At 40.7% G+C, this 19362-nt stretch overlaps 1 protein-coding gene across 1 annotated transcript; it reads left to right on the forward strand.

Moving 5' to 3' along the window:
• Positions 1–9369: 9369 nt before the first annotated feature.
• Positions 9370–9945, forward strand: LOC131163537 (uncharacterized). The gene is made up of 2 exons (XM_058120130.1): positions 9370–9450; positions 9607–9945. Exons 1-2 carry the CDS (start codon positions 9370–9372, stop codon positions 9943–9945), a joined length of 420 nt encoding a protein of 139 aa, XP_057976113.1.
• Positions 9946–19362: the final 9417 nt, after the last annotated feature.

Below are 19362 nucleotides of genomic sequence, written 5' to 3' on the forward strand. Positions count from 1 at the left end.
AAAATCAACACCGGTATTTTTACGTGGTTCCAAGCCTACATTCATGTCTTAGCATCAAACCAAAAATTCCACAATTCACTATGAATACTTCTTCACCGGTGGAGCAAGCCTTATAACTCGGGTACCAAACCCTACACTCGGGAACAAATCCCTACCCACTCACAAAGAACCTTCACCAACAACGATTCACAAACCAAGAATTCCACAATTCACTATGAATATTCCTTCACAACAATGGTTCACAAAGAACCTTACAAGAAAATAGAAATACAAACAATGCTCCTCACAATGAGCTAATATCAATTACAACGCAATCATCACACTACTCTCTCAAAAATTGAATCAAACATAAAAAGCGAACAACAGAGAACGAGCACATGTAATGAATAACCATATGCAATGTGTTAAGTTTTGTATAAAAAGATGTTTTTCACTATGAATGATCAAAAGGCTTTAATATCATTCAAAACCATGTTTAAACAAGCCTAATAGCTTGTATTTATAGCCCAATAGACAATATGAACGTTAACTAGCCGTTAGGAACAAATCTCATTCGGTTGGCTCGAGTTCTAGCCATTGGAGTGCCGGGCTTGAGGCCTCTGGTCGACTAGTCACCCCATTGGTCGACCAGTCACTGGCAGAAAGATGTATTTTAGCTACTAGAATGGTTTGGTCGACCAATCCCCTGGTCATGTCAACTAGTGCCCTAAATCCTCTCTGATTGACCATCGGTCTGTGGGTGATAAGTAGTACTGAAAGTGAGTTGAGATCCCAATGCTTCCTACTGACTCTTCCAAAACCAAGAAGTGAATCGCGGGTCCCCATATGAAATGATGGACATCGGCACCCCGTGCAATATGACTATCTCCTAAACATAGAGTTCTGCCAATTTATTCATGGAATTATTGACTTTAATCAAAATGAAATAGAAAGTCTTCGTCAATTTATTAACAACTACCCAAATAACATTATGTTCATGAAGTGTTGATGGCAATCCCATAACAAAGTCCATGGAAATGTGCTCCCACTTCCACTTAGGAATGAGAAGTGATTGCAACGGTCCTACTGGCCTCTAGTGCTCGGTCTTCACCTGCTAACATGTCAGACACTGCTCAACAAAACAGACGATCTCTCTTTTCTTGTTAGTCTACCAGAAAGATTCCTGCAAATCCCTGTACATCTTCGTACTCCTTGGATGCACTGTAAGGAGTGAGCGATGTGCCTCCTCTAAAATGACTCATTTAATCTCAGTGTCATTCGGTACACATATCCTGGTGTGAAATCTCAACACCTCGTCGTCTGAGAATTTGAAATTTGATTTCAAGTCATTCTGCACTCCATTCACAATCTCTATCAGTTATGTATCTTTCGTCTAAGCTGTCATGTCACGCCCCGAACCCCGAAGTGGGACCCAGTGGTGAGAATGTAACCTAACCTGTCCCTGTATCATACAAATCATCACAGATATAGTAAAATGGATGAGGGTCCGACCCCGTGGGGTTCTAAGGCACCCTAAACACATCCAATCACAAACATATATGCAGTGGAAAAAGTCATTCTATATCAACATATGTAGTACCATACCAGAGTCTATACACGAGTCAAATACAGCTCTAACAAAATGTACAAACTGGGTGCCCAAATACAACTCAAAATGGCAACCCATCAACTACAATCCTAGCACTTACCCAAGCACTAACGCAGTACACCGGCCACTACGCTCCCTACACCAAGACAATAGTTCCGGTTACTCGAAGGACCTGTAAAAATGTACGTACAGTAGGGGTGAGACACCTCTCAGTAAGGAAGAATACAGGTTATATGGGTGTGTGGCATTTGAGTGTTATCATGACACAACATACAAGCAATTGAATGCAATCTAGTACTAATTTACACAGTGCACACACGCACGCACACGACGACCATTTATACACAGCCCCGTAGCAATACACACACATGATCAGTAACCTGGTGTCGTCACACCCATCAGCCCAAAGTCGGTCCGGCATTCTGGCGTTGGCCCGTAGCCAACCCGCGAAGCACAGCGCCACCGATACATGGCTAGTCCTTGACTCCCATGGCATCGTATTGGCGCTAACTGGTGGATCCACACCCTTCGGCCTGATCTACCGGAATAGGCTCACTCCCTCAAATATAGAGCCGGTCACTCTTGCCTACGTGGCAGGCGATAAACACACGCCCTCGGATATAGAGCCGAACACTCTCAGTACCTGGAATCATTTTGGAATCGCGATCCTATCAGTAATTCTGGAACTGCGTTCCTATCAGCAATTCCGCATATCACACACACATACATGCTCATATAACCAAACAAACTACACTCACTTGGTAATATAAATTGTTGACCTTATTTGTCACACCCAGTTTTGATTATGACAAATACTCATTGTATCTAATGAGTGTTTGAGTTTTTGTGCAGGAACTAAGAATGTTAAGATAAAGATGTGCGCAAAGCAAGTAAAGCCCGAATACCAAATTTTATATTGTAATATACTTAATTGGTCTGAAATAGTAAGTAGGTATTTGGTTTGCAATAAGCTCACACACATCACATGTATGATTTACTACATAAGCTCAAACAAACCATAAATGAGAAAATGACCATAGAAAGACCTTAGGGTTTTCCCTTCGGTCGACCGACATCGGACTTTTCCGGTGTCTTCAAATTGGATCCCAAGTGACCCTAGGATACGCATATTTACACGTTTGTTTATTAGGCACTTGAATAGGGCGTGCATGGTTCGAAACGGGACCGAAATGCACACATGGTGCACTTTCGGTCAACCAACCAAGGTAGTTTAAAAGGCCCTGATCGACCGAAACCTCCCTGGGTCAAAGTTTGACCATTTGGTCGACCGAACCAGGTAGTTCAAAAAGCCCTGGTCGACCGAAACCTCCCTAGGTCAAAAGTTTGACCACCTGGTCGACCGAACCAAGTTGTTCACAAAGACCTCTTCGACCGAAACCCTCCTTGGTCAACATTTGACCACCTAGTCGACCGAGAGCTTTTGTTCTCCAACTACCTGGTCGACCGGAGGGTCCTTGGGAGAATTCCCAGCGGTCTAGTCGACCAAACCAGTCAGTTCAAAATAGCCTGGTCGACCGAACCTTGGAAAATTTGGAAATCTCCTTCTCTTGGTCGACCAAGACCTCAGTTCAAAAGTCCCCTGGTCGACCGAACCATATGAGACTTGGTCGACCAAACGTATTCTGGTCAACCGGACCTCTCGGGTTGCCATGATTTTTTTACCGCAGTTAATATTTTTAAACAGGGTTAAAATGTTTTAAACATCATTAAACTTTTCTGAGAATACCCAATAGGTCCCCAACGGTTATATTTTCTCCTATATCTATATGTATGAGTTCATTTGAGAAAATTAAGGATGGATTAACTACTTTGATTAGGGGAAATTCTCTGAAAACCCAAAAGCCCATACTACTCATTTTTTAGCCCCATTCACTCATGCTTATCGTTTTATAGTGTGTACATCATTTGTAAGTGGATTGAGTGTGTGTATGGGAAGGTTTGCTCTCCTTGTTTTATTTGCTTGACACAATTTTATTTGAGAGTAAAACCTAAGGATTCTTAGGGGACTTTGTTGATAAGTCTACCCTAAGAAGACTTTGTTGGATCTTCCAAGCTTGCACCTTCATTGCAATATCCTGAGAAGATCTTATAGTATTTTGTTTGCAAAATCTTTTCAAAATCATTTTCAAATATCTAGTGTGCTTTATATTGATAGATATATTTGAAGAGATAGTTGTTTATGAGATAGTGGTCTTTGTTGCAATATTCTTTCACTCATATATTATTTGCTGAATACAAAGATTACGCATCTTTTGCAAACCAAGCATATACTTCATTTGACCCTCACATGCTTGAAATATCCTGCTGATTGAAATACTTGAGACTAGACATCTTTGTGTGAACTTATTTATTGAACATATCTTGTGATACAAAGACTATCTGTTTGTCACTCTCACGTACGCATTACACTGATAGAAAATACCTTTGAGAGTTGAACCATTTAGATCACATTAAGCTTACATATTGAATCATACTGTGGTGTTTGTGATTGCGTGTATCTGGGTACACATCTGCTTTACTTGAAAGCATATTCATTGTACCATTTGATTGTATTTTAAATACTATTGTATTTCCAGGCACGGGTCTGAGGAGGGAGACTAGCCCTGGAATAGTCCCGGATTGGCTTAGACTCGGTTAGGAAAGCTAGGTGCGTCATCCTGTTAAGGCGTGTAGGTTGAGGTCAGCCTCGCTAATTGACCTGGTTAAGGTTGAGGTCCTCCCTGTGTTAATTTGACCTAGTTGTAAACGATGTCGCTCCACTCTTAAGTAAGCTATTAGTGGAATCCTCTGACTTGCGAGTCAAAGGCGGGGACGTAGGCACTATTGGCCAAACCTCAATAACATATCGTGCGTGTTCATTTACATTTTTGCAATTTACTTATTGCACGTGTATGTTATATTGTGAATGATTAGGTTTACATTTGCATAGACAGACTCGAGGTTAAGTAATACTGTTTATTTGGTTTAACTTAGGCGATAAATTTTAAATACCCAATTCACCCCCCCTTTTGGGATTGCACCAAAGCTAACATAAATCATGGTTTTTCAAACAAATATAGTTTAAACAAGTCAAGGCACGGCCATCCCAATATCACAGTATAAATCAACATATACCCACGATTTTCAACAAAACCCGGGATTCATCCCGTCGCCTCCTTTTTCCCAAAACTGCAATAATGAAAAATCCATAGTTTTTCCCATTAGATCCAACTAAATGAGCAGCCAAACCACACACAGGACCGTGGACTGCAATTCCACCGAGTCCGATTTCAAAAATAACCAATATAACACAGTTTCCCTTTACCTTAACTCGTAAGCAAATCCCGAACTCCAAGGTCCCTAAATAGCGAATCGAGTTTCAAAACCTACAAATCACAGTACAGAATATGTTCAAAATACAGTTACCTACAAATCTACCGGATCAGAATTGAAAACCGAGCCTTACCTCAATGTTATGCCGAAACTCGAAAACCTTCGAAACAAGATTCCAATCCGTAGAAGTTGTAGAGAATCCTTCCATGATCCTCGTGGTAACTTCCGTTTTCCGATTTCGTTAATGATCAGCGAAGAATTCTAGAGAGAAGGAATAGGGAAGGGTTTAGAGAGAGAGAGAGAGAGATAAAAATCTAAGTTTGCTTAGCTTGTAAGAAATGAGAATTTCCTTTTATAGCCCTTTGACCCGGGCAATTTCCAATTTTGCCCCGCCATTAATATTTAAAACCTATTTTTCATATTTCGGGTTCTTACATGTCATGATCCTTTCCCGTAAGGCCGGTTGCACTACCAGGCTAGCAATGAACATCTGGTGATTTCCTTTCACTAACTCCACGCCCAACCTTTCTAGGTTTATCCTGATCCAATGCTGAAACTCCCACTGCCGAGACTGATGCACCCACTGACTTCTGACTCAAAGCATCAGCTATCACATTAGCTTTTTCTGGGTGGTAACTAATGGTACTGTCGTAATCCTTTATCAACAAAGTCATCTTTGCCGCCTCAAGTTCAACTCCTTATGGGTGAAAAAGTACTTAAGACTCCTATGATCAATAAAAATCTTGCACATTTCACCGTATAGGTAGTGCCTCCAGATCTTTAACGCATAAACTACCACTACCAATTCCATGTCGCGTGTCGAATTCTCGTACTCCTTGAGTTGGTGAGAAGCGTATGCGATAACCTTTCCCTGCTGCATTGAGACACACCTGACTCCTTTATGAGATGCGTCACTGTAGATCACAAACCTACCCTCTCTTGGTGGAATGGTTGACATCGGGGTTGTAACTAGTCGCTGCTTCAGTTCCTGAAAACTCTGCTCACACTCCTCGATCCACTCGAACTTCATGTTCTTCCTCGTAAACCATGTCAGAGGACCGGTTAGTTTAGAGAATCCCTCTATGAACTAGTGATAGTATCCTACCAGATCCAAGAAACTTCTAACCTCATGCACATTTTTCGGTCTCGCCCAATCAACTACCGCTTTTATTTTGCTCAAGTCCACTAAAACACCTTCTCTGGACACTACATATCCCAGAAATGCCACTTGTGTAAGAACCCAACCTGAGGTAAGTGTATTAAATAAATGAGGATAAGAGAAGGAAATTTAAAAGGTAAAAATCTGCAGGGCTCATCGACGAGGCTTCTTTGCTCATCGACGAAGTCTTTTGTGTAGCTTGGCAACGAGATTCAATAGCCCGTCGATGAGGAGATACCGAGGGATTTTGGGAAATTCGTAAATCTCTAGCTCGTCGACAAGGCCACCTTGGCGTCAATGAACTTCCTTCTGCGGCTCGTCGAAAAGGACGTCATCTCATCGACAAGGCTGGCCGGGTCAAAGACTTATAAATATCTTTTTCACTTGCTTAATGAGAGAGAAATCAAAATCCTCTCTCTCTATCTCTATAACTCGAATCCTCTCTCTCTCTAGGATTTTAGGTCGTCTATTGCCGGAATCAACGATCCAACGTTACCACGTGGATCAATAGGAGAATCTATACGTTTATAGCGGAGTAGAAATTTGTTTCGAGGGTTTTTGGGTTTTGACCCAAAACCGAGGTTAGGGTTTGATTTCATTTTCATTTTAGTATATATGTAGTAGTAAGAATTGTAGTAAAGTATAGTTCTTTGATGTTTAGGTTTTGGGAACTCGGTTCGTAGTTTTGGAGTCATAGAGTTCGTATTTTGGTATTCGAAAAAATGTAAAAGGATTCTGTTTATATCAGTTATTTTTGAAATCGGGATCGGTAAACCTGTAGTTTACGATCGTATGTATGTTTTGGTTACTTATTTGGGAAAATCTATATGGTGAAAATGCGGGATTTTCGGGTTCAGAGCATGACAACTTGGTATCAGAGCTAACCAGGTTGATAAGTCTTGTAGACTTGGTTAGGCATATTTATGTGTACATACCATAGTATAGGATGTAGGAAATGGGTAGAGTAGGTCTAGGTTTGTTTTGTTGCTAGACGGGGACTTATTGACAGTGTTCTGTGTTTTTCATGGAATGACGATTTCAGTAAAACCACGACAAACTATTGATGATTTCGTGTCGGTGTGGTAGGATAGACCTAGACCCGCGAGAGTTGTCGTTAACATGATTAGTTTTCAATGATTGTGTTAACTGTGTATGATATAGGAATTCTAACCAATTCCTATCCTATTTTCAGAATAGAGCCCAAGGATAACAACTTAGATAGTGGTTCCGAGGGGACTGCAAGTGACGAATCTCCTTCTGTGCCTCAGGATTTGACAAGGTAGGTTATGCGGGAGATTGAGCGCAGTGTTAGGAGACGTGAGCATTCTTTTACTACCATGGGTTGTACCATAGAGAGGTTTACCCACATGTGACAACCCGAATAAAAATGGAATTTAAATAATTAAGAGGAAGGGAATCATCAGGGCTGAAGGTTTAAGAAAATTCGTCGACGAAGACTGAATTTCATTGACGAAGAAATATCGAAAGGCATTTTGATCCGACTGAATTTCATCGATGAGGATTGAATTTTGTTGACGAAATTAATGAAGGTTTCGTTGATGAATTCAGTTCTATAAATAGAAAAATCCAGATTTTTAACTTCACAACTAAGTAAACTATATTCTCTCTCTCTCCCCCTTCAGCCCTCTCTCTCTCTCTCTCATCAATTTTGGGCCAGATTTACATTGGATCGACAATCTGAAGTCACCACAACGCTCCTGGGGAAGTTCTCTCCAAATCTGCTAGAGTGGATCGTTGGTGAAAGTAAGTTGGAAATCATCTCAAAATTGAGGAAAGACTTTTTAAGCCAAATTTGGGCTTGTGGTAGTTATAGGAAATGATATACACGCGAAAATACTGAGGTTTAATACTGGAAATTTTCAATTTCAGGGTATTGATCAGGAAGTTCCACTGGGGGGGTAGACCAGGATATTTTAGGGGTTTTCTCTATAGCCAGGTAAGGGAATAAACTAAAACAGTTACTTTTTATGCAAATTAATATTACTTATGAGCAAATTGATTTCCTAAAAATATTTACGATATTTGAATATTATGGAATAAATGCACGTTTAGGAAAAATACTGCTATTATGTTGAAACGTGTATATATGTATGAGATGTCAGAAAATTATGATTTTAGAATTAGAAGTATGATTTTATACATTGTATGTGTGGCATGAATATTATTTTACGTGAAATGTAATATGATATGAAAGATTTTACGAGCAAAGCATGTTTTCAGGTATTATGAAAAGATGTGTTATGTTACGATGATTTTGACGAATATATATATGATAATTGATTTATTTTCAGAATGTATATACCTGAAATGATTTCGACACGAGGCTCTATTTATGATTTCGGTGCGAGACCTTATTTATGAAAATGAACGGCATGAGGCCGCTATTATATCATGTATTATATGTTATCAGAACCCGGATGTTAGTTTAGTTTAATTTCAGGAGTTCGGTACCGTAGCTATATGTAGATTAGATATCTACATTCAGATTAGTGCTAACCATCCCACGAGGGGATGGGAGATGGATAATCAATGTGGCTTTCAGTAAAGTGTGGACATCCACTTGGCAGCCCGGATTAAGGTGTGGCGGGCCCATTGTACTTACAAACATATTTGATTTGGCAATAGTCCGCCAGCCATTGTCGGGTCCCGCCTTCGGGTTGCACAACCCATCATGGGGGGTAATACATGACATTAGCTAGCTATTCATCTTGAGTATGTTTCAGTATTATTAGTATAACAGATGTTTTATGTACTTTATGATTTACTAATAAATATGAAAGTACATGAGAATTTAGTATATTATGATGAATGTTTACGGATATATGAAATGTATTGTGTATGTATAATTGCATTAAATGTTCATGTTGCCACATAGTTTTATTTAGTTTATTTTCCCTTACTGAGATGTGTCTCACCCCCAACATTAATTAATTTTTCAAAAGACCCTGAGTGACTGGTGGGTCGTAGCCGCCGTGGAGTCAGTGGTATTACCCCGCTAGGAGGGTGAGATTTTGTACTAGGGTTAGAATTATTTTGTGTTTGATCCTATAGTTATTTTTTAGTTTATGAGGATGTATATAAAATACAGTATTATGATGTTGTAGTAAACTCTGGTATTATGTTTTATGAATGGATGATTTAGATTTTATGTTTACTGCTGCTTAGGTTTCCACCGTGATTGGCAGGTGTCCTCGTTACCCACGGGGTTGGGTTGACTTTTTCATTTATTATGTTACATTTTATGTTAAGAAATTGAGGTCATTACAGCATGCACCCTCCAACGTTTAAGGGAGGAGCCGATCCGATAGTAGCGAAGAACTGGGTGCAAAAGATCGAGAAGATATTGGAAGTTTTGCACTGTACTGACCAATAGAAGGTTCACTATTATACCTTTCAGCTGGTAGGAGAAGCGGAAAGATGGTGGACGAGGGTGAGTCTGCTTGAGAAGCAAAGAATTAGTCCATTTGGTATGACTTGGAGCTGATTCAAGGAGGTATTTTTTTAGAGATACTTCCCGGCTTCCACTCGTGACGCGAAGGCTGATGAATTCTCGAGCCTGACTCAGGGAACTCTAACAGTGCAAAGATATGCTGCCCGATATATTGAACTATCTCGTTTCGAGCCGTACTTAGTCTTGAACGAATATGAGAAGGCTTGGAGGTTCGAGAAGGGTTTGAGGAAGGACATCTGCGAGCTTGTAGGGATGCTGCAGATCCGAGAGTTTTCTGTTCTAGTGGATGAAGCCACCATAGTTGAGACTGACCTCCAGGGGGATGAGGTGATACAGGAACAGAGGAAGAGGTCAGTATCTTCTAGTTCTCAAACTAGTCCTCGACAGGGATAGTGGAAGAAGAAGAAGAATTATAGTTCATCACCAGAATACCAAACAACAAAGTTCTTGGGGGGATCCATCCTCCACACTATGCGCCAAGTGTCGTAAATGGCACGACGATGACTGTCAGCCGTTCTGGGGTAATTGCTACAATTGTGGCAAACCAGGCCACATATCCCAAAACTGTTAGGCACAAAGGAGCGATATGCCTGCACAGAGCTACAACCGTGGGAGTAATTAGATGCCTCAGGGGGAACTGTTAGGCAAACACAGCTTTGGCGAGGGTGTACTCCCTTACTCCAGCAAATGCTAAGCATGCGGGAAACGTGGTGACAGGTACCATGTTATTGCTTTCGAATAGAGCTATTGTTTTATGTAACGACTCGAAGAATAATGTTATTTAAATAATAAAAGAAAAGGGAAAAGGAAACCAGAAACAGAAGGAGGCAGTCGACGACGTTGCATTTTGGAAAGGATAATCTCGAGGAATTTTTTTCAGCTCCTCGTTGACGAGGGTATAACAGGAGCTTGTCGACGAGGATGAGATTCGTCCACGAAAATATAATTGGGCTCGTTGATGAGGTGACGTGGCTCGTTGATGAAGGCCACAGTTTAAATAGGCCTAAAATTCATTTTTGACTAAAATTTCCTGCACAGTACTTCCTCTCTCTCCTCCCTTCGACTCCTTCTCCTTCTTTCTTCGATTTTGGGCTAGATTTCCCTCGGTTTGACGATCTGAAGCCACCACGACGCTTATGGGAAAGTTCTCTACCAATCTGCCGGAGCGGATCGTTGGTGGGGCTGAGTTGGAAACCATCCCAAATCCAGGGTAAGGCTTTCTACTCAGTATTTGGTTATTTGACAGTTATAGAAAGCGTTGTATACGTAGAAATACTAAACTTTCATTATGGGGAACGTTGTTTTCCAGGTGTTGAGTAGGTAACCCTGCAGGTGCGGGACAGATTTTCTTATGGGCTTTTCAGGAATCAGATAAGGGGATAAACTAAGCTAGTTCTTTTTAAGAAAATGTATGTATATGTAGCATTTGATTTTAGGAAAGTAAATATATTCATATATATGATTTATATTTGGGAAAATGTTGTTGAAAGTGATGATATGTTAAATATACGAAAAACTTGTTTAGTGTGGCATGAGTAAAAATTAATATGAAATACTGTTTCTGGGAATGTGTTAATGATACAGATTTTATAATGGAAAATTGGCGTATGGGCCGAGATTTCTATATATTTGCTGGCGTACGAGCCGAGCTATATGTATGATTTGTCGGCGTACGGGCCGAGTTATGTGTATGAATTGTCGGCGTACGTGTCGAGCTATGGAAATGATTTGCCAGCATATGGGCTGTGCTATGATTTGTCGGCGTACGGGCCAATCTATAATAAAATGTGTAATACCGGCGTACAGGCTGATGATTTTCATGATATATGTATATATGCAAAATAATATGATTGATTTGATAGTTAATGATATGAGATATCCATATATCACAGTTTTAGTATATGTTATATGATATCAGAACCTGGTTGGCTTAGTCTAGGCTAGCACTTGCACGGTACCATTGCTATGTGTCCATGGTCATCATGATCATGATATCTGTGTTAACGCCGTTGTACGGAGTGGTGTGAGATTGGATGGTCGATGTGGTTTTTAAGAAGTGTGTGAGTGCCCTTGGTGTATGGACCAGGTCTGGTAGACCCATCTGACTTACAAACTATACTTTTGACTTAGCAATGGTCGGCCAACCATTGTCAGGTCCCGCTTTCGGGCCACATAACCCAGTCATATGGGGGCAATACATGACAACAGTCAGCTAACATACCAGGAATGTTTTTGTATTACTATTACTATATGAGATGAAATATGATTATGAAAATGCAGTATGTTCCGCCATGTTATGATGATATATATGTTTTCCCAAATATGACATAATAGTCGTTAAATATGTTTCTATACGACACATGTATAACACGTAATACTCATGTTGCCACACACTAGTGTTAGTTTATTTCCCTTACTGAGAGGTGTCTCACCCCAAAATTTTATAAACTTTTCAGGAGCCCCAGATAGGAGAGCGGGAAAAGCCTCACTAATCTAGTGTTGTTTGTCTGCCCTCTTTAAAGGGTAAGTTTTAGTAGAGACAGTTGGATTTTGTGGGAAATGTCCCTAGATCTTGTTTTTGGGATGTATATACTGAAATACAGTGGGTATAGTGACTCCAGTATTTATGGTAATGTGATGGATGTTTTCGTATTTATAATATTGTGATTGTACGTTTCCTGCTGCTTAGGCTTCCATTATGTGTTTTGATATATCCCTAGTACCCACAAGTTCAGGTGGATTATAATCAGCTGAGCTGAGATTTGTGGTATTGAATTTATTATATTATAAAAAAAAAGTGGAAATTAAGTAGGTCGTCACATTTTATTTGATTCGGGAGCAACCCATTCTTTTATATCTGCTAGTTTTGTAAAATTGTGTAGGGTTGAAACCCAAGTAATGGATGAATGGTTGTTTGTGGCTACACTAACTAGGAGTGTAACGATTTGTAGTAAGATGTTAGGAAGCTGCCCAGTGGTTATTTAGGGAAGGTTGCTACTGGGGAACCTAGTAGTGCACGACATGTCTGGGTTTAATGTCATACTGGGGATGGATGGTTATTCTCTAGTTATGCAGTGATTGATTGTCATAGGAAGGTAGTGGTGTTTAAACCTTCTGGGGAGCAGGAGTATGAGTTCGTGGGATCGTGTGTGCGTTCAACGCTACAGATCCTGTCAACTATGCAAGCGAGAAGGTTACTCTTGGACGGTTGTCAGGGGTGCCTAGCTTGTATGAAGGAATCACCTTGGGATGATTTGAAACTTGAAGATATCTGAGTGGTTAACGAATTTTCAGATGTATTCTTGGAAGACTTACCTGATTTACCTCATGATCATGAGGTGGAGTTCACTATTGATCGACTGCCAAGCAAGGCGCTGATTTCTAAAGCTCCAAACCGGATGACTCCAGCTGAACTTAGAGAGTTGAAGGAGCAATTACAGGAACTACTGGACAAGGGCTTTATCAGATCTAGTGTTTCGCCCTGGGGAGCTCTAGTATTGTTTGTGAAGAAAGGACGAGTCGATGCGAATGTGCATGATTAACGCAAAATCAACAAGGTAACAATAAAGAACCGATACCCATTGCCTCATATAGATGATCTATTTAACCAGCCGTAGGGAACGCAGGTCTTTTTGAAAATGGATATACGGTCAGGGTATCATCAGATGAAAGTTTTGATGGAGGATTTTGCGAATACTACTTTCCGAACCAGATATGATCACTATGAGTTTTTGGTCATGCCTTTCGGGTTGATTAACACTTTGGCAGTATTTATGGACCTAATAAATAGGGTTTTTCATAAATATCTAGATCAATTTGTAGTAGTGTTCTTCGACGATATTTTGGTATATTTAAAGAGTTCGGAAGAGCATGAAAATCATCTGAGGTTGGTACTTCGGGTTCTATGGGAGAAGAAGTTGTATGCTAAGTTGAAGAAATGCGAGTTTTGGCTAAATCAGGTTGCGTTTCTAAGCCATGTCATGTCGAAGGGTGGTATCTTAGTTGATCCTGATAAGATAGAAGTAGTGGTTGACTGAGTGAAATTGATGAGTGGGCAGGATGTTTAGAGTTTCCTAGGACTGGTTGGGTATTACCGACGGTTTGTGGAGGGATTCTCTAAGTTGTCTGGCCCTCTAACACTGTTGACGAGGAAGGGTGTGAGATTTGATTGGATCGACAAGTGCGAGTAGAGTTTCCAGGAGTTGAAACACTGACTGGTCACTGCTGTGGTTTTAACCATCCTATATGGGGATGGTTGTTTTGTGATTTACAGTGACACATCGCCGAAGGGGTTGGGACGTTTGCTGATGCAACAGGGGAAAGTAATTGCTTATGCTTCTCAACAAATCAAGGAGTACGAGAAGAATTACCCCACGCATGATCTGGAGCTGGCGGTAGTAGTATATGCGTTGAAGATCTGGAGACACTACTCGTACGGTTTATAGTGTGAGATCTTCATGGACCACAAGAGCCTCAGATACTTTTGCACACAGAAGGAGTTGAACATGAGGCAGAGGGGGTGGCTTTAATTGATCAAGGACTATGATTGCACGATTAGCTATCACCTGGGGAAAGCTAGCATGGTAGCTGATGCGTTGAGTTGGAAGTTAGAGTATGCGTCAATATCTGCAGTAGTAGGTCAGCATCATATCAGATGGGATCTGGAAAGTCTTGGCGTGGAATTGGTTGATGGTGATCATTAGGCTTTCATTGCTAACTTGGTGATCCAACCGACATTATTGAAGAGGATTAAAGTCGCGCAGACTAATGATGCGGAGTTAGTTAAGGTTGTAAAGAAAGTGTAGTATGGGTTGGCTGTAGATTTTAACATTTCTAAGGGAGGTGTGCTGAGGTTTGGGACTAGGTTGTGTGTTCTAAGCAATATTTGAGAGGATTAAAGTCGCGCAGACTAATGATGCAGAGTTAGTCAAGGTTGTAAAGAAAGTGTAGTGAGGGTTGGCTGTAGATTTTAACATCTCTGAGGGAGGTGTGCTGAGGTTTGAGACCAAACTGTGTGTTCTAAGTGATGAGGGGATAAAAAGGATGATTCTGGAATAGGCGCATCATTCTTTGTATATGGTACATCCGTGTAGTACGAAGATGTAACGAGATTTGCATGAATCTTTCTGGAGAAGTGGCATGAAATGGGAGATTACTCGATTTGTGGAGCAATGTCTAATGTGTCAGCAGGTAAAGGCTGAACATTAGAGGCCAGCAAGGCCGTTACAACCATTGAGTATTTCAGAGTGGAAATAGGAGCATATCTCCATGGACTTTGTTATCGGACTACCACTAGCACTACACGGGTAGAATGTTATCTGGGTAATCATGGATAGGTTGACAAAATCTGCTCACTTTGTACTGAAGAAGGTTAGCTACTCTTTGAGTAGGCTAGCAGATTTGTACGTGTAGGGGATAGTTAGAATGCACGGGGTACCAATGTCCATTTTTTCATAGCAAGACCCGAGATTCACTTCTCAATTCTATAAGAGCTTACAAGAAACACTAGGGACGAAGCTTACTTTCAGTATAGCATTCCACCCCTAGTATGATGGACAATTAGAAAGGACAATACAGATCTTGGAGGATATGTTACGAGCTTATGTATTAGACTTCGATGGTAGTTGGATTCTATTTCTACCGTTAGTGGAGTTTGCCTATAACAATAGCTTCCACGCTAGTATTGGAATGGCACCATTCAAGACATTGTATGGTCGGAGGTGTCAGTCTCCTTTGTATTGAGATGAGGTCGGTGAATGGCAGGTATTGGATCCCGAACTCGTACAACATACTTCTGGGAAGTTCATATTGATCAGGGATAGCATTAAATCAGCTCAGAGTTGGCAAAAGAATTATGCAGATGTTCGCCATTGTGAGTTGGAATTCGAGGTTGGGGGTAAAATATTCCTAAGAATCACTCCAATGAAAAGGGTGATGAGATTCTGGAAGAAGAGTAAGTTGAGCCTGAGGTATATTGGACCATTCAAGATACTGGAACAAATGGGTCCGGTGGCCTATAGGATTGCACTACCCCTAGCACTCTCGAGAATCCATGATGTGTTCCACGTATCCATATTGAGGAGGTACGTGTTGGATCCGTCGCATGTGATTAGTTACAAATCTTTAGAGATTGGGGATGCTTTGGCCTAAGAGGAGATACTCGTTCAGATTCTGGACTGTAAAGTTTAAAAGCTGCGTACCAAGGAGATATCGTTAGTGAAGGTACTGTGGTGGAATCATGCAGTTGAGGAAGCTTATTGGGAGTTAGAGATGGAAATACGCTAGAAATATCCGCAATTGTTTTGAGTAGTAGTTTTGATAGCAGAGTCGGTATGGGTATCTATGTATGTAATACTCTATTATCGTAGTAGTATAGTGTGGTTAGTCTCGGGGAGAGTTTTGTAATATTGTGATCTCCTGAGATTGTATGTACGTAATCATGATATTCCTTCGCAATAAGTGAGGGTACGTATGTATGTGGGACGGGGCTGCTCTATGCATGGCAGCCGGCTCTTTTTAGAGTTAGGTATGCGTTTGGGTATGTAGTTGAGTTGGTAAATGAGAGATAACAAATTTCGATGATGAAATTTTTGTAAGGAGGGGAGGTTGTAAGAACCCAACCTAAGGTAAGTGTATTAAATAAATAAGGAAAATAGAAAGAAATTTAAAAGGTAAAAATCTGTAGGGCTCGTCAACGAGGCTTCCTTGCTCATCGACGAAGTCTCTTGTGCAACTCAACAACGAGATTCAGTAGCCTATCGACGAGGAGATACCGAGGGATTTTAAGAAATTTGGAAATCTCAGGCTCGTCGATGAGGCCACCTTGGCGTCAACGAACTTCCTTCTGCCGCTCGTCGACGAGGCTAGTTGGGTCAAAGGCTTATAAATATCTTTTTCACTCGCTTAATGAGGAAGAAATAAAAATCCTCTCTCTATCTCTCTCTCTCTCACTCGAATCCTCTCTCTCTTTCTCTAGGCTGTCTGTTGTAAGAATCAACGATCTGACGTTACCACATGGATCAGGAGGAGAAACTCTACGTTTAAAGCGGATCGAAAATTTGTTTCGAGGGTTTTTGTAAGGGTTCAATTTCAGTTTCGTTTCGATATATATGTAGTAGTAAGAATTGTAGTGAAGTATAGTTCTTGGATATTTAGGTTTTGGGGACTCGGTTTGTAGTTTTGGAACCATAGAGTTCGTATTTTGGTATTCGGGAAAAGGTAAGGGGATTTTATTTATATCAATTATTTTTTAAATCAGGATCGGCAAACATGTAGTTTACAATCATATGTATGTTTTGGTTACTTATTTGGGAAAATCTATCTGGTGAAAATACGGGATTTTCGGGTTACAGTTTTTGGAAAAATTGGGGGTTTCGGGTATCATCCTTACTTTTATTGGAAAATCGTATATTGTATAAAAATGTAGTAATGGGATAACCGTACCTGTATTTGTATTAAAATGTATTTCTCGAATTGAAAACAATATGATTTGTTGCATACTCAAATAAGTGTGGAATGAATTTTTGTATGTAAAATGTTCTAGGGTTTTGTAAAACAGTTAGGGGCGGCTAATTACCGTACGCTGGGGAGTATAGGGATATGAATTCTAAAATTGTTTCAGGTTTTGTAAATCAGCTAGGGGCGGCTAATTACCATACGCTAATGTCATGTCTCGACTAATTACTGTGGGCGAGAGTGTCCAGCTCTATATCCGAGGGTTTGAAATATCACTTGTTTGCTCCGGTTGGTCACCGATGGGTGCGAGTTGACACCGTATTAGCATGATATTGCTATAAGGCTTTGGTTATTGCAAGGTATCACTTGCTTGGGTGTGACGACACTAACCGTATGCTTGGTATCATATGTACTGGAATTGAATTGTGAAAATACTATAACTATATCGTGTTATGTTTTATGTTGAAATAACACTTATACAAATATTTTTTAGGTCCTTCGGGTAACCGAAATTAACATCCTAGCAGCCGGCAGCGTGGGTGTCAGTTAGCTGCGTTTAGTACCTATGTTGTCACGCCCCGAACCTCGAAATGGGACTCAGGGGTGAAAATGTAACATAACCTGTCCCTGTATCATACAAATCATCACAAATACAGTACAAAGGATGAGGGTTCGACCCCGTGGGGTTCCTAGGCACCCTAAACACATCTAACCACAATCATATATGCAACCAAAAAACCATACATATATATATATATATGAAGTACCATACCAGAGTCTATACAAGAGTAGAAGCAATACTCCATCAAAACGTACAAACGGGTGCCCAATACATCCCAAAATGGCAACCCACCAAAATTACAGTTCTAACACTTACCTAGCGCTAAACGCGGTACACCGGCCACTACGCTCTCTACACCAAGACGCTAATTTCGGTTACCCGAAGGACCTGTAAAAATGTACGTACAGCATGGGTGAGACACCTCTCAGTAAGGAAGAACACAGGTTATATCGATGTGTGGCATTTGAGTGTTATCATGATACAGCATACACATAGTTAAATGCATTGCAATACTAATTTTCCACTGTGCATACATGCACACATACACATACGCATGATTAGTAATCCTGGAGTCGTCACACCCTTCAGCCCGAAGCCGGTCCACGACAATCAGGCATTGGCCCGGCCAACTCGCGAAGCACGGCGCCACCAGCACATGGCTAGTCCCCGACTCCTATGTGAAGAGGTCAAAGAGATCATCTATACGAGGTTAAGGATAGCGATTTTTCACAGTCACCTTGTTAATTCCACAGTAATCAATGCACATCCGCATCGACTCGTCCTTCCTCTTCATAAACAGTACTCATGCCTCGGATATAGAGTCAGACACTCTTGCCTACGTGGCACGCAATAAACACATGCTCTCAGATATAGAGCCGAACACTCTCGATACCTGAAATAATTTCAGAACCCAGTTCCTACTAGCATTTCAACATATCACACACACATGCATGCTCATATAACCAAACAAACCACACCCATTTGGTAATCTAAATCATGGTTTTTCAAACAAATACAGTTTAAACAAGTCAAGGCACGATCATCCAAATATCACAGTATAAATCATCATATGCCCATGGTTTTTAACAAAACTCGGGATGCAACCCGTCCGTCGCCCCTTTTCCCAAAAATGTAATAATTAAAAAACCCATAGTTTTCCCCATTAGATCCCCCCAAATGAGTAGCCAAAACACACACAGGACCGTGAACCACAGTTTCATCGAGTCCGATTTTCAAGAAATACTACTATAAACACAGTTCCCCTTACCTTTTCCCCGGATAACAAATCTCGAACTCCAAGGTCCCTAAACAGCGAACCGAGTTCAAAAACCTACAAATCACAGTACATAATATGCTCACAAGACAGTTACCTACAAAACTACCATATCAGAATTGAAAACCGAGCCTTACCTCGATTTTTCGCCAAAACCCAAAAATCTCCAAAATGAGATTCTGATCCGTAGAAGTTGTAGAGAATCTTTCCACAATCCTCGTAGTAACTTCAGATTTTCGATTCCATCAACGATTGGCGAAGAAATCTAGAGAGAGAGAGAGTAGGAAGAGTTTTAAAGAGAGAGAGATAAGATTGAGATTTCTTAATGAAGAAGTAATGAAAATTTCCTTTTATAGCCCTTTGACCCAGCCCAATTCATCGACGAAATGATGCCTTCATTGATGAATTTTCCACTGGCTTCGTCGATGAATCTGGGATCTCCGGTTTTCCAGAGACTCCTCGGCTCCTCCTCATCGACGAAATCCAGCTTCGTCGACAAATTTTCTCTTTTACCAAAATG

The sequence above is a fragment of the Malania oleifera genome, chromosome 9, assembly GCF_029873635.1.
Source record: "Malania oleifera isolate guangnan ecotype guangnan chromosome 9, ASM2987363v1, whole genome shotgun sequence".
Lineage (NCBI taxonomy): Eukaryota > Viridiplantae > Streptophyta > Magnoliopsida > Santalales > Ximeniaceae > Malania > Malania oleifera.